General features: G+C 48.9%; 1 protein-coding gene across 5 annotated transcripts in view; it reads left to right on the top strand.

Moving 5' to 3' along the window:
• The window catches only part of KCNQ4 (potassium voltage-gated channel subfamily Q member 4), a 103,431-nt gene extending 86,367 nt beyond the window's left edge, over window positions 1–17,064 (top strand). For 2 of the 5 annotated variants that reach the window (XM_077337475.1, XM_077337472.1), the window contains 7 exons: window positions 466–510; window positions 3,665–3,721; window positions 9,719–9,939; window positions 10,522–10,624; window positions 11,650–11,781; window positions 13,284–13,419; window positions 13,971–17,064. In XM_077337475.1, coding sequence (XP_077193590.1) covers window positions 466–510; window positions 3,665–3,721; window positions 9,719–9,939; window positions 10,522–10,624; window positions 11,650–11,781; window positions 13,284–13,419; window positions 13,971–14,189 — 913 coding nt within the window. In that variant the 3' untranslated portion in view covers window positions 14,190–17,064. The remainder of the gene's footprint in view (window positions 1–465; window positions 511–3,664; window positions 3,722–9,718; window positions 9,940–10,521; window positions 10,625–11,649; window positions 11,782–13,283; window positions 13,420–13,970) is intronic. The other 3 variants (XM_077337476.1, XM_077337473.1, XM_077337474.1) reach the window with 2 other exon arrangements.
• Window positions 17,065–20,163: the final 3,099 nt, after the last annotated feature.

Raw genomic sequence — 20,163 nt, 5'->3', positions numbered from 1 at the left:
ATCACGTGTTCCTTGTGCGATCTAGACAAGCAGCAGTCAGATCACAGACAAGGGACTTTAGTGGCACCAGCAGGAAGGAGTGGTGTATAGACCTTGAAATCCCTGACAAAGAGGAAGGATTTGACATTCTGGGCCGATGAAGCGGAGCGCTGAGCCGGACTGCAAAGCTCCAACTTTGGTGTGGGCCAGATCAGTTGCGTGTCACTATGCCATCGTAACAAACAGGAGTCCAATCTGTTCTGGGAGGTCAGATACCTGGCAGACTCGGCAGGGCAGGTGGGACTGACAGGACCTTTTTGGTGAGATGGCCCGCATGGCTACCTCTGTCCAGTTGTTCCCATCAAGTCTCCTTTGCAGGCTCCGCCAGTCATTTCATCCTCTGTTTTCTCTTTCCTCCTCTTTGCCCCCTCCCTTCCTCCTCCTGTCTCCACCTTCCATCACCATTTCCTTATTCATTCCTGGAAGCTGGAAAGAAGAGGAAGCTCCGCCCCACAAGTGTTTGCGCCTAAGGTAACCTTTCTCTTAACGCTGCCGTTTCTGCTATTATCTGCTTTCACCCCCCCAAAAAAAAGAGAGAGAGAGGGAGAAACACTCCTACCCCCAAGACGGTAGGTTTTCCAGCAAAGGTATAAACAAGACTGTGGGGAAAGTGCTCAAACCAAGGGAAGCTTGTATTTGGGGGCGGTTGGGGAGGGGAGCATGAAGAAAGGCAATGGCCTCACCCAAGAACCAGCTAAATCTACTTTGTGTACTCAAAAGCAGCCATTCTCAGTGGGGGGCCCTGGCATGTTTGAAGGGGGCCACAAGCTGGCGTAGTTCCGCAGGGCCTGCAAAATGGAGCTCTTCCACCAGGTTTCTGGCCGGGGCCAGTGCTATAACAACATCCAGCTGCTCCCCCAATGGAAAACCTCCACTGAAAGCATCAGTTATGATTCTGTGTAACGATTCACGACTGCACTGATGATATGGCTGAATGGAATTTTGATGGGAGACGGGCTTTAATGGTTTTTAATGGTTTAATGCTAATGATGTCTATGATTGTTATTACCACTGATGTATACCACCCTGAGCCTGCACAGGAAGGCGGTATACAAACTAAATAAATGAAATGAAGGGTTTATTGGGGACCGTGGTAATTGAACCAGTGCAATAGCCTTTTTTGTCACATATGACATCATTAATAGATAGAAAGTTTGACCTTTGCCAAGGAAAAGGAAAAAAAAATCATGCAATCTGTTCATTTGTGTGTTTGCGAATTAAAGTATTCAAGGACAAAATGAACGCACATGGTTGAATGTGCTAGAAATCTGTCCTGTGTATATATAAGACAAGGTATGTTGCATATAGCTAGCTCACTCTTAGCTTAGGCCTTTTTTAGCCCAGCTCATTGTGCAAGCAGCCAGGCCACTGTAGGGAGCCCTGGGACCTGAGGAGAGCTCAAAAAAAAAAAAAAAAAAAGGGCTGTTGTCAAAAAGAGTTTGAGAATTTCTATTCAAAAGGATCCATGTTTTAAAATGTAAACAGATTCCCTTTGCAAAGAATGTTTCTTAAGGCTTAAAAATATGTTTTAAAACTTTCAGGAGTTCCATGATCCTCAGAGTGATTGTCCCAATGACACTCCTTCCTCCTTCGTTGCTTAGGGTTTTTTTGTGGGTTTTTTATTTGTTTGTTTGTTTTGTTCTGGGTTTTTCTTAAGGCCTTGAAAGATGAGAGAGCGAGAAGGCAGGGGTGAAAACTATAATTCATCAGGGAGCTTCTCTCCCCCCCCCCTATCATTTAGCAGTCAGTGTTTTAGTTGAGGTCTTTTGATTTACAAGACAGGAAAAGCTCTATCCCTAGTCTACACAAGTCTAAATGTCTGGCAAGATGGGGGTTTGTAGCTTTGGTATCACCTCAGTTTCTCTGTACCAGGAACACGTCACAGCCATTCTGAATGTTTGGATGGAGTGATTTATTTTTGGGATCTATTTTCCATTATTATTGAGTACTAGAAATAAAGCCCATTTTACAGAATAATAAAATGGGCGCTAGGCAAGAGTTCTTTGGGAAGCCTCCGCAGGGTGAAGGCTTCCTGGGGGCTGGGATGGGGCGGGCAGCGGGGAGCAACCTGGGGCGTCTGTCCACCCACCCAGCAGTGGCCGTGGTCTGTGTTCGGGGCGCAGGAGCAGCCCCGCTGCGTCTGTGATGCGGCGAGGCTGTTCCTGGAACCGGGAGAAGGCTGCTGCCTCCCCCCCCCCCCGCCGCCACCCAGCAGGCTCCCTCGGCCTTATGCTGGCGAAGCGCTGCTCCCCATTGGCAGCTCAGCCCTGGATGGACACTCGGAGGGCCCAATCAGGAGCCCCTTCGCCTCTCCTGATTGGGCCCTCCGAGTTTTTATCCCGGACAGGGCCCGCCCTAACTCCTCCCCAACAGCCCTTACCCTTTTATTTAATCCGCTCCGCAGGAGCGGTTAAAGATTAGGGACAAAGCCCGTTACATTCAGGAATACAATGGGCATTAATGGGTGTGGGTGGGCTTATGGGAATGGACATCTGGAATGCTGCAGTTTGGCCACCCCTGCTCTAACCACTACTCCATGCCGGCACATGAACAGCACTGTTAGCAGGCCCTTTCGGGGATGGTGGTGGGGTCGTGGCCTACCGCCTTCCTTTTCCCTCATTGCTGTCCAATGCTTTAACCGTGTTTATATTATTTGCTCAGTTCATTTATACCCATTTCGTTTATACCCAGCCTTTCTCTCCAAGGGGGACCCAAAGCAATTTACAACATTCTCCTCCATTTTACTTTCACAACAACCCTAAACTCGTAGGCTAGAACGAGTGAGTGCTACTGGCTGAAGTTCACCCAGTGAGTTGCCCAGGTATGATTAGGGATTTGAACCCAGGTCTCCCAGATATTGGTCCAATACTCTTCAGTTTTGCCCCTCATGAGAAAGAGGGGACTCCCTGGAAAAGAGCCTAATGCTGGGAGCGATTGAGGGCAAAAAGAAGAAGAGGACGACAGAGAATGAGGTGGCTGGATGGAGTCCCTGAAGCAGTCGGTGCAAACTTAAACTTAAATAGACTCCGGGGAATGGCAGAGAACAGGAAGGCCTGGAGGATCATTGTCCATGGGGTCGCGATGGGTCGGACACGACTTCGCACCTAACAACAACAACTATTCATTACTGCACCCCACTGGCTACACTACGTTTATCGGTGGCTGCCTGGGCTTGCCCATATGTGTCTGCTTGAGTGTAGAGCAGAATAGAGTGTGCTGTACTGTTCACTTGGGTGTGGGGTCTGGGGCCCTCAGTTATTCTGGGAGTCTCCCTGCATGGCTGTATTCTGGCAGACATTCTGGGGAAGTGCCTGTAAGCATTCCTTGATCATGCGGTGAGAGAAACTAGACCAACAGCGTGTTCAGTGCGACCATTCATGGCGTGCAGGTCCACCTTGAAGACATGTTTGATGTTTTAAAACAGGTCCATCTTGCTCTGATAGTTTGTGCTGCTCAGGTGCGGGTCTGACGTGGGAGTCCTCCTCTTCTGCACACGGTGGCAGCCTCGGCACGGCTTTCTCCATCCTTGGAACATTCCCACCTCCTTACCCCTTACTAACTTTTCCCTTCTTTTTTCTTCCTATTTCCCCCTTCTGTTTTTGTTCGTTTGTTTCCATCTCTGTAGCCAGATCTTTAGTAGTAAGCGGAATTTCTTTCGGATTCACACCGGCTGGAAACAGAGGTACCAAAGGCTTTGGATCTGCTACCTAGGAGATGTTTTGGCACGGAATTGGTTTATTCTCACTGTATTGTTGCCCTACTTTTTTCCCCCTTCGAAACCTGGGGGGAGGGGGGCATGCTGCCCAAATGCGTGGCAGAGACATGCATGGGACCCCCGCACTCACCTTGCCACAGTGTCCATATTGGTGGCGAGATAAGTTTGTTCTCCTCTAACCAGATGGTTCATCTCCAATAGAGCTTTATGGGGAGAGTTATTAAGTCAATTTGTCTGTCAGCGCGGGGACCCGTGTTGGAGCCATAAGTATGGAAGACTTCAAGCTGTGTTTCTCAAACTATTTTTTAAAAAGAAAATCCTTCTGCCCCTTTCTTTTTCACATTACTTTACTCTTCTAGGCACATATCCCAATCCCACCACTAGTTATTGAGTTTATGTAAGGCTAAATATCAACAGTAAAAAAATAATCAGCAGGTCAAATATTATCAAATATATATTATATTGAGAGCTAGCGTGGTGTCGTGGTTAAGAGCAGTGGCCTCTAATCTGGAGAGACGGGTTTGATTCCCTGCTCTTCCACCCGCAGCCAGCTAGGTGATCTTGGGCCAGTCACAGTTCTGTCAGAGCTCTCTCAGCCCCATGAAGTTTTGTGGTATCTGCTTGGGGTTTTCCCTTTTTTCTTTTTTTTTTCTTTTGAAAAAACAGCTCTAAATTGGAGTATTTAAATTTAAACAAGAACACGATTGGATTTTCTCAACACATTCTGATTCTCATAAAGCTGTGCTGGAGAACTTCCTGCCTGTGGGCATTAAGTGACAACCTGGGTCTGGGATAACTCTTAGGGCCAGTAGTCGCCTTGTGATTCCCCCTGGGAAAGTGGTCACATCAGCATGGAGATGGAGACACTTTCCACAGGACTGGAAATCCCAACCGACTTCCTGCCGTCATGGCTGGGTTTTTCCCCCCCTTCCTGATTTGCCTCCCACATCCATTAAAGGTAAAGGTAAAGGTATCCCCTGTGCAAGCACCGAGTCATGTCTGACCCTTGGGGTGACGCCCTCTAGCGTTTTCATGGCAGACTCAATACGGGGTGGTTTGCCAGTGCCTTCCCCAGTCATTACCGTTTACCCCCCAGCAAGCTGGGTACTCATTTTACCGACCTCGGAAGGATGGAAGGCTGAGTCAACCTTGAGCCGGCTGCTGGGATTGAACCCCCAGCCTCATGGGCAAAGCTTTCAGACGGCTGCCTTACCACTCTGCGCCACAAGAGGCTCATTACCCACATCCATTACCTGCAGGTTAACATGGCACACCTCCAACACCCTGTAAGACCCTTGTGATGTGGAAGCCCTCCAAAGAATCCCATGCAAGAGCAATTTCATGGCCCCAGCCATGAAAAATCTGTGGAATTAGAAGTTTCTGATGCTCAGGCAAACCCAGTTGGCGCATGCAAACTCTGGCATGCTGAAAATGTTGCACAAGGCCTGGCCCTGAAGTTATTTGCAGCAGCCAAGATGCATGGGGGGGGGGGAGGAGCAGGGGCAGACAAGGAGCTTGAAGACCCATCAGGGCAACCCAAGAAACAGGTCTGCAAACCCTTGTGCCCAGAACTTCCATTAAGGCTGTAGTTTGCAAACTCTGTCCAGGGCTTGGAAGGTTATTGGCGATTTCTCTCCCCCGCATCCCAATCCTTCCTTTGAACTGGCTGAATTGTGGCTGAATCGCCAAATCCCGATTCAGATACTACTGATTCAGCTGGTTTACAGTACAGGCCTTGGCAATGCGGCTTGGATAGGTCCAAAAAGTAACCGAATCAGCATTGATTCAGATATTTTTCAGCTTCCCCGAACCAATTCACCCATCCATAGTACTTTCTTCTTTCTGATGCACTTACAAAACAAATGATAACCATTTGCTGGAGAGAGAGGCTATTCTTGGTCCACAAAAAATGTGCAGCACAGAATTGCACAGATGTCAGCCGCAGAGGCCCAACCACTGCAGCTTCCTGTCACAGATAGAGACAGTGGATCAAAGTGAACCTGTCAACCCAGATCTCCCATTTCCTTAACCTGCAGGCTGCTGCTCGGTGCAGAAGCTATTTGGGTCAGTGGATGGCCCTGTGATCCTGGTGATCATTGTCCCACCACTTCACAACTTCTCTTCTATGGATTTAGGCAAAGGAACAAAATACCCCTAGATCCACAAGGGGCATTGCTCCAGGGGTGCAGATGGAAACTCCGGGGGTCTACCCTGGGCTCAACCAAACGCCTGGTTGAAGAGCTCCGTCTTGCAGGCCCTGCAGAAAGCTGACAATTCCGACAGGGCCCTCAGCTCTTCCGGGAGCTCATTCTACCAGGTTGGGGCCAGGACTGAAAAGGCCCTGGACCTAGTCGAGGCCAGGTGGATGTCCTGGGGGCCTGGGACAACCAGTAGGTTCATACCCACAGAACGAAGAGCCTTGTGGCGGGCATAAACAGATAAGCAGTCCCGCAGATAAATAGGACCCAGGCCGCATATGGCCATAAAGATTAAGACCCAATACCTTGAACTTGATCCAGAAGCATACTGGTAATCAGTGCATATGGCGAAGCACGGCCTGAATATGTGCCCTCCAAGGTGTCCTAGTGAGGACCCTGGCAGCTGCATTTTGTACCAGCTGTAACTTCCGGATTAAAGTCAAGGGCAGGCCCGCATAGAGCGAGTTTTTGTAAAAACCGTTTTTGATTTTGAGTATGTCATGCAGGGCCTTTAGGTCTGTTAGGTTATAGTAGATTGCAGACCCTGAAGCATTGCGTCTCCACAGCCCAGCTTCACCCAAGAGGTCCACACAAGATGGTTGCCTCTCGGAGCTTCTGGCAGCAGATTTCTATTCCCTTGCTGAACCTGTCTGAATAATGTCAAACATTCGCTTTAGAAGCTGCAGAGTCCATTCCCAGAGAGAGCTACCACCCGAGGGCTAGAAACTTGCCTTGATCTTTGCAAAAATGGCGAAAGCTGATTTTTCATGGGAGCCAGATTCTCTGCCTTCACATTTGTCTGTTTGGAGCTCGTAAGCTGAAATGGCTGCCTGTTGGGCTTGGGTCTCCTGGGTTGACCAAGTGCTGGGATGTGGTGCTCCCCTAGTGTAGGCCGCCCCAGACTGGCCTCCAAACATCTGTCAGCAGGGCCTTCAGCGGGGTCTGGATTGCTCACAGCAAGTGGTTCCTTCAAGCCTGGATCCTTGTGGGGGAGGGGAATGTAATGGATCACCAGTTTTCACCCTGTGCTCTCAGAACTGTAAGTTAGATTTGTTGGCAAGCTGGGCCTAGGTTCCCCCAGTCCAGCCCATCTTGCCTGCAAACCCACAGGAGCTGCAGGGAATTCCCTTTCAAAGAGAAGAGGGGGCTCTTTTCAGTTTGGAACTGTCATGGCAGAGGAGGAGGGGCTCCTGACTCTACCCCACACTTTGGAGTTGAAACAACCCAGTAAGGAGCTACTGATATAACCTCTACATCTGTGGGAGCTGTGACTGATGGAATCTGCAAAATAATTCAAGGCAGGGGGGCTTGTTCCTTCTAGGAATAAAACAGCCCCATTTCCTGAAAAATATAACCTTGTCCAGCCTTTCCTGACCTTTTTACCATTGAGAAACCCCTGGAATATTCTTCAGGCATCAAGAAGGCCCAGAAGTGGCATGGTCATGCAGAATATGGTTGGGAAGGGCCCTTCCCCTTCCCACCCCCTCCAGGCCCATCAATGGCCATTTTGGGAGGGAGTGGGGTGGGTCGGCATGACCACATACGGTCATCTCACTCAATACATGTTTAACAAAATTTAAAATATATATTTACACATTAATTAACTCCCACGCATTTGGGAAACCCTTCCAGGGCCGTCAAGAAACCCCAGGGTTTCACAAAGCCCTGGTTGAGCAAGCCTGGTCCAGTCATTACCATCACGGTGCTGTTGGGATGAACAGACAGCTTGAGACTGTCTCATGACGTCAAATGGCAGGGTGCAAATAAGTGAAAGAATGAGTTGCCACACTGCAAGTGGTAATATTTTTCAGACTCGGAGGAACCCTGGGAGTGGTGACATGCCAATTCAGAGAAGTGAGCACGGAAGTAAGATGTGGGGAGCCAGCCGATCGATCGATCATTTACTGTTTCCATTGTGAAGAAAGAGAAGAGGCCTGCAGAGCAACAGGGGAGCTGGGCTCCAGTGACGTCTAGTGATGTCAGAGGCCATCTGGACTTCTGGGAAAGGCCCCGGAATTCCTGGGGAGCTCTTGCGTAACCCCAGGCTCCCTGGAACCCTGGCTGGGAATCCCGGGTTTAAGATTTTGTTGCTCGTTCTGGCCTCCAGTGGTGTAACCCAAACCATACTCCACATTCTAAGGTGTTCAGCATTCCACCTCTAACAGAATCTGCCCCTTTGACGGCTTTCCTAAAGACGCTTCAAGAGAAGTACAGAACCTCTGATGGGCAGAAGGGTTGCCTGCAGTAAAGGTTCTCGTCCTCTTCCTTCCACCTTTGGCCTTGCTTGGGTTGCCAGTCTCCATAACATCCCAGGGGAGATGTTCTTGCCCCCAAAGCCAGAACATCGGACAACTAAGTAAGGATCTCTTATTTTAGTTGACTCCCATGCACGGACTCCTTCAGAACTTCCAGAGCATCCAAACATCTCCTTTCCAGGCATCCTTGGTCCAGCGGTGTCTTGTTTTTCAGTGTCTCTGTCTGTTGCTTGTTCTAACGTTTTGTTTTGGTGTCTTTTGTTTGCAGCCTTTTAACGTAAGTATATCAGGACTGCTAGGGGGCCTGACTCTCACCTGAGGTTTTTCGGCATGACTTAATTTTTTCCATTCCCCCCTCCCCTTGTATTTCATTCATCCGTTATCAGAAAACATGGACCAGGTTCATCGTGGTCAGGGCGTTGTGTGTTTGTATGTATCAAAATTCTGCACGTAGATTACTCCCAACTTGGCAGCAGCTGGATTTTGCCACATATCTGTGAATATGCATGTGGTCTGTTTTGCATTATTTCTTCTGTTTGTCGTAGCAGAAGGGCCAGGTTAATCTTCACCAGAACCCATCCCCTTGGCTTTTATTTTCTGAGACTGGAGGCTGCTTTATTACTTTTTCCAAATGTCATTGCCATCTCAGGGGCTAGAACCTTGCTTTTAAAATTATCTGTAGACAAAAGCTGAGATTGTGAGTTGCTCTCAAGGCAGCTCACAACAACGTTGTGACCTGGATAGGCCAAGTATGCCCAGTCTCGTCAGATGTTGAAACCTAAGCAGGGTCAGCCTCAGTTAGCGTTTGGATGGGAGACCTCCAAGGAACACTAGGGCCGTGACACAGTGGCAGGCAGCAGCAAGCCACCTCCAAACCACCTCTTGTCTGGCCACCAGACAAGCCTTCTGTCATTGGCTCTCCTGGTTACGCAATACACATGAAATAAAGTTCATACAGGATAACTCATGGAAAGGTCTCTTCTTTTATCCTGGTTAGATTTTGTAAGAAAGCAGGGGGCAGAGTTTCTGGAATGACACCCTGTTTCATGTTCTTCATCGGATAAGGTCTTGTATGGTTAGTTGTTCTACACAGGGAATGGCTTCCAAGAAAACACGACCCAGGGAGTGTAACTGGCCACAGCATACAATTATAGACTCTCTGCAATTGTAGACTTCCTACAGTTGTAGACTTCTTCAAATCCTAGTTTCAGAACCTTGTGAAGTTACATTTTAGCATCCTGGGATGAGGCTATTGTAGGATGGGGGAACACTGGGATTTTCTCCCTAACCGACCTGGATGCCTGGAGTTGCAAGACTCATGATCAGCTGGGGTACCCTCAGCCAACCTAGCTTCAGTCTTGCATTGGAACTGGTAATGGATCAGAGTCCTATAAATATGAAGTGGACTCTCTGGCACCCCCTTTGAGCGATCCTGTTCACCCCCAGCATAAGAGCTTCCTGCCACCATTAACTTGCACCCTTTCCCCTCCCTACTTCCACACCCTTCACAGCAATAAAATGGGCATCAAGGACCGCATCCGCCTGAACAATTCCCAGAGGCAGGGCAGCCGGGGGAAGCAGCAGCATCTGGCCCCACCCCTTCGCCGTTCTCCCAGCACCGAGAACGTCCATGAGGCTGTGGGCCCCACCAAGGTGCAGAAGAGCTGGAGCTTCAATGACAGGACGAGGTTCCGGGCATCATTGAGGCTGAAGCCCCGGACCCCAGTGGAGAGTAAGTTGGAGTCAGCCAGGGAATTGAGGTGGAGGGTTTTTGGCAGCGGGAGGGGGCAGGGGTTGGGATCTTCTAAGAGGCGGCAAAGGATCATTCTTAATGTGCCATTCTCAATCAGGCATGCAGTTTGCATTGGAAGTATGTTGTGTTTGGAATAGGTCATAATGTAGAGCAGTAGAAAACGGGTACTTTATCCAACCATTTGCAGCCCTCAAAGCGGCCTTAGAAGTCACTAAGAATGTTAATTGAACTACTAGCATGGTGAATTGGGCATGAATGTGATTATTTTCCATGTTGGGGAGGGAAAGCAGCATGGCATAGCCTGATCTGGTCAAATCTTTGCTAGACATCTTTGCAGAAGAAGGCAACAGCGAACCACCTGTCCTTATCACTTGCCTTGAAAGCCCCTTGCTGGGGTTGGTTACGACTCGACACCACTTGACAGAAATCCTGGGATCCATGGGAGAAAAATAAACAGGAAGAGTGTACTGGTTGGGGTTGGGACCAGGCAGAGAGGCATGCCTAAAACTCAGCAAGCAGTGGAGCTGTATAAACTCTCATCTTCTCTCTTTCTGCCCACAGTCGACGGCCCCGCAGAGGATAGCTGTGAGGAGAAAGGCTACCAGAGTGACTTGACCTTTGAGGACATTATGCCTGCTGTGAAGACCCTGATCAGGGCTGTCAGGTGAGCCCAAAGGGTGACTGTGTGCCAAGGAGCCAGTGCTGTCAGGTCTGGCTCCATTTTTGCCTGACTTAGAAGAATTCACCCCATTTTGTGGCGTTACCTGTGTGGTCTTAGCTCCTCATCTTGAAATAGCTGCCTGTGAGCTGGCTTTTAAGGACACCATGTGAGCTTCAGCCCATAAAGGTGGTAGTCATGGCTCCATGGGGGAAGAGTCCTTGGTTCCAGTTCTCCAGTTAGAATCCTTTAAGTGTCAAGGATTCTAAGTGTCAATAGAAATATCCCCTGGTCTGAGCCGTTTAAGAACCATCACCAGTTGAAATAGTAGACTCAATGGTCTGAATCAACATCACATTTTAAGTTATTTCCTTTAGGGAGAAAAGCAGGTGTTGGTTCTGCACTACAGAGAAAGCAGATTTTGACCATACCTACTAGAGGCTTTACATATTCAAGCAATGTGATCAAAACGATATCAAGTTTGGAAATAGAGACAATCTGTAAAACCAGAAATGGCTTTGCTGAATTGCTTAACTGAAATCCTTAAAGATCAACTCACTCTAGTTCTTCATATGATAACAGTTGCAAGGACAAATTTTGCTAGTTGTTAGAAAGAAAATAAGTCTCGTGATTTAAATATTTGGTTTAATAGCGTCTAAGAGACTTATTTACTAATTTTATTGCAGCAATAGAAATATAGGGATACTGGAAGAAGTATGAAATCCTTGTATTTTTAAAATGGAGAACGTATTTAAAATGATGGTTTCTAGCGAGGATATCTGATTAAATTTGTCTCTAAGGGAAATAGACCATAAGGAATATTGTGAAACCATGTGTTGTTATTTGCATGAGGTTGGAGTCTGTTTTGTGTGTTATTTTAAATATATATATTTTTAATCAATAAGGTTTGTATCCATCACTCGGTATTGTAAGCTGGAGAAGTAGTTTTAATAACGTGGGGGGGGGGATAAATTATCTCCACCAGGCTTTCTGGCCTCTGAAGCATCACCTTGTGTGTCTCTTTTTTGCAGGATCCTCAAGTTCTTGGTGGCCAAAAGGAAGTTCAAGGAGACACTGCGACCCTACGATGTCAAGGATGTTATTGAGCAGTACTCTGCTGGCCACTTGGACATGCTTGGCAGGATCAAAAGTCTCCAGACACGGTGAGCCAAGCTCCTGGTGCCTCCCAGCACTTCTCTTTTGACTCCTTAGGGGAGAGCCAGTTTTGTCCCCAAAGTGAGGTACGTAGCACTATCTGCAGTGTCAGTACTGGGGACAGTTACCACTGTGGAGCAGCAGTGTGTTTCTTTGGCTCTGGACCAGAGAGATCCAGAATCACCCCGCTCATCTTCTGTCATCTTGTGCAGCCCCATATTGAGACTGTGCTTGTGTAGGCTGGCCTCAGAACATTTTCTTTCTAGCTCAAAAACTAGAGAAGATGAAAGCAGAGTTGAACCTACCTGTAATGATGTTCATCAGCATCTTCTGTGCAGGCACACATTCCCTCCCCTCTGCTCAGCTGTAAGCTCTCACAAGGCCTATTGTGCCATGGAAGGGGGCTCATGGAGGCTTCACAGGAACTGAGGGAAGGGAGCACCTGATGATGGAGCATGCTACACATGGGGCAAGAATCCCACACGTGTCAGCTCTGAAAAAGGTCAGGTCACCTCCTCTTTGGAGCTTTTGCACTAGAAAGAAAATGGCCTGTAGCCAACCTGCAGGAGCGCAGTCCTAATGTCTGTCTGCAAAGAAGATATTGATGAACAACAGTTGCAGGTAAGTGCAACTCTGTTTTCTCTTTCCATGGGTTTTATGTACAATCTTGGACAAATTTAGAGTCCAGTGGCACCTTTAAGACCAACTAAGCTTTATTCAAGGTATGAGCTTTCATGTGCATGCAAACTTCAGGCCAACACAGCTTCCCACTTGAATCAATTTTGGACAAGTTACTCTCTCTGTATCCCTCTGCCAGCTCAATAGGCCAGGAGTCTCCAACACGGGGCCTGCCAAGTATTTTTAGAGTGAGTTGGGTCAGGTGGGACTTCATTCTCAGCTTCTGACTGGCCATTGGAGATCAGCCAGATACTGCTAGATTAGTATTTCCTCTAAAAATATTGTCTCGACAAGTATGTTCATTTAAAAAAAAATCCTTGTAAACAGCTTCTGTCTGAGATACTGAAGAATTACAGTCAAAATTATGCATGCCCTCCCTGCCTGCCATTTTGTGGTTGGCTTCACCTCTTGCAGCAGCCATTCTGGGGCTGCTCCCACCACCTTGTGTCAGAACTCAAAAGTTGCCTGTAGGCTCAGTGGGGCTGAGAGCCCCTGCTGTAGGGCCTACTGCGTTGCTGCTGGTGTCTTCCCTCTGAAGGGCACACGCTTGGGGATTTTCTGCATGCTTGAGTTACTCCTGATTTTCTTGGGAGTTGATCTACAAGCACTGGAATCAGTTCGGGCACAGTTCTTGCACACATCTGCTGATATAATGAGACCTTGACTGAAGCCCCTGTGGGGTCAAGGCCTCCATAGGTATTTCCAGAAAGCTCTTGGTGCCCCGCAGGGCTGCCCAAAAGGAATCCCTTCTGCCGTGTGAACTTCCCCAGCACTTAGTCCCCTGCATGATTGTGTTGTCTGTCTGTCTGGTTTTTCTTTCCCTACTTGGTAGTGTGGACCAAATCGTGGGGCGGGGCGCCATTGCAATTGACAAGAAGACGCGCGAGAAAGGGGAGAAGGCATCCCTGGAGGTCGAACTGGTGGACGAGCTCAGCATGATGGGCCGGGTCGTCAAAGTGGAGAAGCAGGTAGGCTGATTGGGGGCTGCACCGCCTGGACTTGTATTCTGCCCCACAGTGGATCCGGGTTCCTTCTGCCCCACCCCCACGTTTTAGTGTAGGCGCAGGGGCGATTTATTGACTCACAAAACCTTTATGCCATCTTTGTGGGCAATTTGGGCCTCCGAGGCAGCTAAGTTAAAACTTTCTCCCAACATACTTTGATGAAACCATTTAAAACCCAAAGCGAAATGCTATAAAAGCACACAAGACAGTGATCAAAATGTAGTGCAGGAAGGGATGGATTGTTGAGGGAATCCCAGACGAAACAAAACACAATGTTCTTCACACCCTAGTGGAAGAGAGACGACAGAAGAGCAAGGTTCGAGTTCAACAAGATTTTCGAGCATCTGACAAAGGGAGTTGTAACTCTCAAAAGCTTACCCTCAGACATCAACAAGGTTTGCAGAGGTGCAATTGGACTTGAATCTGGCTCTTCTGCTGTCAAACAACACAGCAATGCACTGTATAGATATGAGAGGAGGAGGCAGATGACCATCCTGGGCTCTCTTTTCCCGCAGGTGCAGTCTATTGAGCATAAACTGGATTTACTACTTGGCGTTTACTCACAGTGCTTGCGGAAAGGCTCCATAAACTCCTTCAGCCTGGCGTCCGTGGCAATCCCTGCCGGTGATCCCGACATAACATCTGACTACCACAGCCCCGTGGACCACGAGGACATCTCCGTCTCTGCTCAGACCCTGAACATCTCCCGGTCTGCTAGTGCCAATATGGACTAAGGTGCAGCACCCGGTCTGGGCACTGAGTAGTCACACGCCCACCATAGCGTGGAGGTGGAGGCAGAGAGAAGGGCACCTGTCTGCTTCCAGGACAGTAAAGAAAGGGAGGCAGACCTCTGATGACCCCTCATAACAGGTGATGTCCTCTGGCACACCCAGTCCTCTTTCATCCTCGCCGTGATGGTGGGACTCGAATGAAGATACTTCTCCCAACGCCTCAATGATTGCCTCAGTTTTACTTGAAGTCTTCCAGTTGTGGGTGAAGCCACAAGCACTGGACATCCCAAAGAATGGCCTGGATGTTGCCTCCAGTGGAGTCATTGCGGTGTCATGGCTTTTAAATCGAATCCTTCAAGGTGGCCCCCATCAGCTGCAGCCAAGAAACTGGGTTTTTTGGGCGGGAGGGAGTATTATGCTAACTATACTCTGACCTTGAGGGCAGTACTTTCTACAGAGAAAAAGCCATGCTAGCCCGAAACAAATTGCAAAGGGGAGTCCTTTTGCTCCCCTTCAGCCTTCCATGAGCATTGATCCCTGTACTTGGCATGCATCTCCAGGTAGGGTGGAAGCGTCGAGCTTTTTAGAAGTTCATCAAAGAGCTCCCAGAGTTTATGGGGTGTCTTGACCCCAAAGTGTGAGCAATGACTCTCTCTCCAAGCAATTGATACAGGTGGTCCTACCTGCCTAGCCACATATGACAGCTTTAACCAGATGACACCTGCTTAACCACATGACTTTGGATTTCTACCTTCTAGGAAACCAGGTTGGAGACTCTTTATTAACAGCTATGCAAAAGCTTAGATAACCCTTTTTTTTCTCTCTCCAGGGACATTGCAACTGGGACTCAATGTGGTCTCTTCGTCTTTGTGTCTAGCAGAAAATAACTGGCAATGCCTGACCCTACTCCCTGCAACCTTTAAGCACCTTTGCAACTCCTCAGTAATCTCTTCCCAGGTAGAGGGCATGGCTCTTTGGCCCATATATTGTAAGCACAGCAGAGCCTCCTGCACAATGGATGTGCTTTTCAGGGCAGGGCAGGGGCAACATTGATATGCAACAAACTTGAATATGCAACCCGAAGCAACCAATCCTTCCATTCTAGCAACGGACCAGGAACGCCTTTTGGCCTTGGGGGTCTCCGTGGCACTCTAAGCTTGTTCGGGGGAGCAAGTTCCCTCTGGCTGGGAGTAGAAAAATGGCCATCCATCCAAACAGGGTGCTACGTCTCGCCTTGGGGCAGGGGGAGAGCCAGGCCAAGCAGTGGCGCCTGCCTTATTTCCATCAGCACTGGAGTGTAAGGTGGAGTCTGGTTCTGTTGTGGGTGCCTTGATTGTGACCTTTTAGGGTGCTCTCTTGCCTGGCTTTTAGATTTCCCCTCTCCTCCAACCACTTGCGTGATCCCCCTTCTTTGTTAGCGGGCTTCCTGCTGCCCTTCCGCCCTTCTCTTTGGGGAACTTGTTTCATAACACGGCTCTTCTCCTCCTGATTCTGCCTCCCGAGACCCGGCATCCATCCTCAACCATTCCCCTGTCACTGTTTCTCATCCTCCATTGGAGGGGTCTCTGCTGCAGACTTGACCTCGAGTGCTTTCCCGGGAAAGGCTTTTGAGTTCACACATCAGGCTGTCATCTGAAGGTTTCTTTTCCTTTTTTTTTTAAGGGCATACCCAACATGTTCGAAGGGCACCAAGCGTGTTGGAAACAGGTGCATTGTGATCCCCAGTGAAACATGCTCAGGGCCTACTCCTGTATCTCAGCTGTGGGGTCCTTTGAGCCAGGGGTTGGAGGATGGGCAGTGGATCTCCAGAGTGGATTCTGGGTCCTGCTGCTGAGCGCCACAGAAGGGAATGTGGTATCTGTGCTGGAGGGAGCTAAGAGGCAGCCACAGCAGCTCCTGGGCATAGCTGTAGCACCTTCAAGGTGCACAGCCGGTGAACAGGTGGCGTAACCTGGGGCTGGCAAGGGATTCCATGCTCTGAAGTTCTGCCATCCATTCTGGTCACCGTGTGCCAGCCATAGGCCTGGTGGCTCTGTTGCTGCCTCCCGATGTTCCCCAGTGAGAATGCCACAGTCCCTTCCCCTTTCCATCACCCCCAGTAGCAGGAATTGGGAAACCGCAAGACACTGTTTTGGGGGTTTGCCATCCTTGCTGGCTTTTGATTTCCTTTATGTGATTTTTTAAAAATAACCTACAACCTCAAAAGATTTTTTTTCTCCCCCCCCCTTTGCCAGACTCCACCGAGCTGCCTGCCCCCTATGTTCTTTTTCTTGCACATCTATTGGATAGCCATTTGTTTTGAAACAAACGGGACCCTTTCCTCCCCCACTGTGTCCCCCCCTCAAATCGTTCACCCCCACTGCTTCTCGAGGAAAACAGGGAGGGCTCCCCTCGCTAGCCTCTTGCAGCTAGCTCTGCACACATCGAGGTGGTGGGATTACTCTCAAAGAAAGGACCCCAAGTCAGATTCGGGGGAAAGGACCCTGCTTCCATCCCACACTTCCGTAGGGTGCATGTCACCAGCTGCTCTCGCCCCAGCGCGCACCCCTCCCTGTGCATGCTCATGCATGTGTCTTGAAGAAAATGGCTACAGCAGTCCCCGAACTTTCCCTGCACACACGACTCTCCCCACCACCACCACAATGCACTGAACACGGAGTCTTTGGAGAGCACACCCCGTCTTCCATCCCAGTCACATCTCCACAGGACGGGGGGTGGGAGTGTGGGGGAGGAGGGGGCAGGAGATGGCTTTGACCAGCCAAGCAAAACGAGGTGGACTCTGGCGGATTTCCAAACAAACCTTGTTCTGAGACAATGAATAGTTACCTCACTTGATCTAACTTATTAACTTATTGGTTTCATTAAAGTTTTCAGTAGACCGCTGCCTGCCTGCCTCGTTACTTCTCTTCTCGCTGGAGAAACTGACTGGGTACGCCGTGGGGTAAAGGTCCAAGGCAGGGCTGCGGCTTTGGCCACCACCACCTCTCTCCCCAAGGTGGGCAGGGGAATAGTTCAGTTCCATCAGTGGCACCGAAGGGGACTGGCATCTACTCTAAGGCCTGGCTTTGGATCTAAGAAGGTTTGTTTTTCATACCCTGCTTTTCACTGCTCAACGGAGTCTCAGAGCGATTTACCATCATCTTCCCTTCCTTTCCCCACCACAGACACCCTGTGAGGTAGGTGGGGCTGAGAGCTGTGACAGAACTGTGTGAGAACAGCATGATCAAGACTCTGACTAGCCCAAGGTCACCCGGCTGGCTGAAGATGGAGGAGCAGGGAATCATACTTGGCTCTCCAGATTGGAAGCTGCTGCTGTTAACTGGTGGCAGTGCCCCCCTTGGACCGTTTATGCACTGGAGGTTTCATGCCAGGCTGCAGCTTGAAGTTTTAGTTGTGGCAGGTTGCCCCACCTCTACCTGCACCCACATGGGGGAGCATTTGGCCTGGTGCTCCTCATCTACCCCCAATTTTTGCCGTTGCACAGGAGCTGGGGCAGTGAAGTTCCCAGTGCGTAAATGGTCTTGGTGAGGCTGTGACTCAGTGGCAGAGCGTCTGCTTTGCACGCGGAACATTCCAAGCTGGTTTAATTCCCTAGCAATCAGGCAAAAGAGCTGAGATACTCTGACGGAGGGAGCTTTCACTGTCAAAAACTCATGCCCCGGAAATCCAGGTTTTTTTTAATTTGGGTATAGTGGACCTGAAAAATACCAGTATTTCCTCATATTCCCAATATGGGTATGGTATTTATTTTTGGTAATATTTGAGAATCCCAAATTTCTTCTGTACATTAAACCCTATAAGGACTATTAAAGTCATTGGCAAATCAATCCTGGGGTATATTCGGGGAGAGGTAGACATGCCAAATTTGCAGCATAGCTGCTGGAGCCTCTTCTCAAAAGAACCCCCCAGTTTCAAAATGGCAGAACCAGGGGGTCCAATGCTGTGGGCACCCAAAGAAGCTGCCCCATCATTGTCTCCAATGGGGAGAAAACATCAAGGCAATACCAGCCCAGCAGACTGTCTCAGAGATTCTCTGCAGTAGAGTGAAGGATGGGTGGGGGCATTTTTGCAAGTCCAGCAGCAGAACCAGTGTCATTGTGGCAGTGCCAGAATCCGACAGGACTAAGATCTGAGAATCTCTGAAGTGGGAACTGGGAAGCAGGGATTTCTCCAAAGACAGCAGAAGCAGTGCCAACCTATTAGCGCCCAGCAGCACAACCCAGTGCCAACCTATTAGCGTCCAGCAGCAGAGCCCGTTGCAACTGTGGCAAATGCCAGCTCAACAGGACTGCTGTCCAGCTCAGAATAAAACCAAAGAAAACAACAACAAAACAGGCCTGAGGCTCTTGGGCTCACCCCATGACCACCAGGCCCAAACAAGTAATAACTTCAAACTGCAAACCACAAAAGCAGAAGGAACTAGAATCTGAATCAAGCCAAGGGGAGCCAGAAAAAGGCCTGAGGCCCTCAGCATGGGGGCAAAGTCACACTTGGATCAACCATTAGTGTTCCTGCAGGGGCAACTACCGAAACAATTTCTAAAATTTGATTTCATCTGAATCAGATAAAAGAACACACTGGAATTTATTGTTTTAATAGTCCCTTAGTGGCGTAGTTGATTTTCTAAGAAGCACTCTGGGCCAGAGGCTATGCAAACCCGGTGGGATCCTGGAGAACATCAAAGCTATGGGGTCAGTTCCAATGCAGCCGAGCAGCCGGAAGCCGTTCTCTTTGGCCGATATCACACATGCTTTGCTGCAGGATGGCTTCCACGTGAATCATCGCCCTGCCTTGCGTGGCTGTCAAATCACGGAGGAAATCCCAGCACACCTTCCTCAAGAACCATCTTCCTGTTTTTCACTCAGGAGCAGGAAAAGGTGAAAAGCATACCGTGGGGGCACATCTGGATACATCTGTATCCAGCCTTGGGGGGCACAAACTAGGTATGACTTAAGTGCAGTCTGGAAAGGCCAGACTGGACTCTGCTTCATAGATGCTGCACAACTGAGGTGGGAAACTGCTTCTTAAAGCAATTCTGAGGCCTGATTTGGCTTGGGATTTCAGGGAGGGGGGAACCCACCCGAGGAAAACCTGCCACCCGCCCACCCACCAACCTCCTGGTGCCATTTTCTTGAGCTGAAACCTGGGAGGTGGTATTATTTGCCCCCATGGTGGAGCTGTCAAAGTGGGAGCTGGATTTAGGTGCCTTTCCTTTGTGTTTCTCTGTCATTCTCCACCAAGTGGTGCTATAGACTCAGGCTAGCTAAAGCACTTCAGCAATTATTTCCACTTCTCTTTAATTCACACAAAGCTGATTGGAGCAGGGCACAGTCTGAAGATTGACCCATTACCCTCATGTCCTTTTCCAACTTCAACTACTCCCCCCCCAAAAAAAAATTATTCTTTTCGATTTAATTATTGATTCTTTTTTTGTTTGTAAAGAAGGGGGTTTCTTTTTCATTTATCTTTGAAAAGAAACCAACGCACCTTTTTAAAGTTCACCCTTTGCTCTGAATAGTGTCGGAAGGGAAGACAGTGCCTGCCTCTGGACAGAGGGCATTTCTGACATTTTGCAGCACTTCCCTTCTTGCCCCTCCTCTCTTGGACTTTCTCTTTGCTCAAAATGAAATGGATTAGATACTGACTCCTCAAGAGAGAAGGAGGAAAATGCTTGTTGGGTTTCAGAGAGAAACTGGATAGAGAGGATTGAAGCAGAATTCTAACAAGATGCAGGGTGTGCGCGCGTGTGTTTTTTACCCGTGAGAAAAGAGATGGGGAGAGAACCTTTGGACTTTAAACCACAGGAGAAACCAGTTCCCCATGTTTTCAACCTGAGCTTTAGAATGTTTCATGACATCCTATAAACCCGAAGGTTGGATCATGAACTGGGGTGGGAAGATGCTGATTCACACTGGAGAGAAGGACTGGTGTCCCCTGACATTTGATCACAGTCCACCCCTCTAAATGAAACTTTTGT

Source organism: Paroedura picta, chromosome 5 (assembly GCF_049243985.1).
Source record: "Paroedura picta isolate Pp20150507F chromosome 5, Ppicta_v3.0, whole genome shotgun sequence".
NCBI classification, from domain to species: Eukaryota; Metazoa; Chordata; class Lepidosauria; order Squamata; family Gekkonidae; genus Paroedura; species Paroedura picta.
Note: the sequence above shows the minus strand (reverse complement) of the source record. Positions and strands in the feature narration are given on the sequence as shown.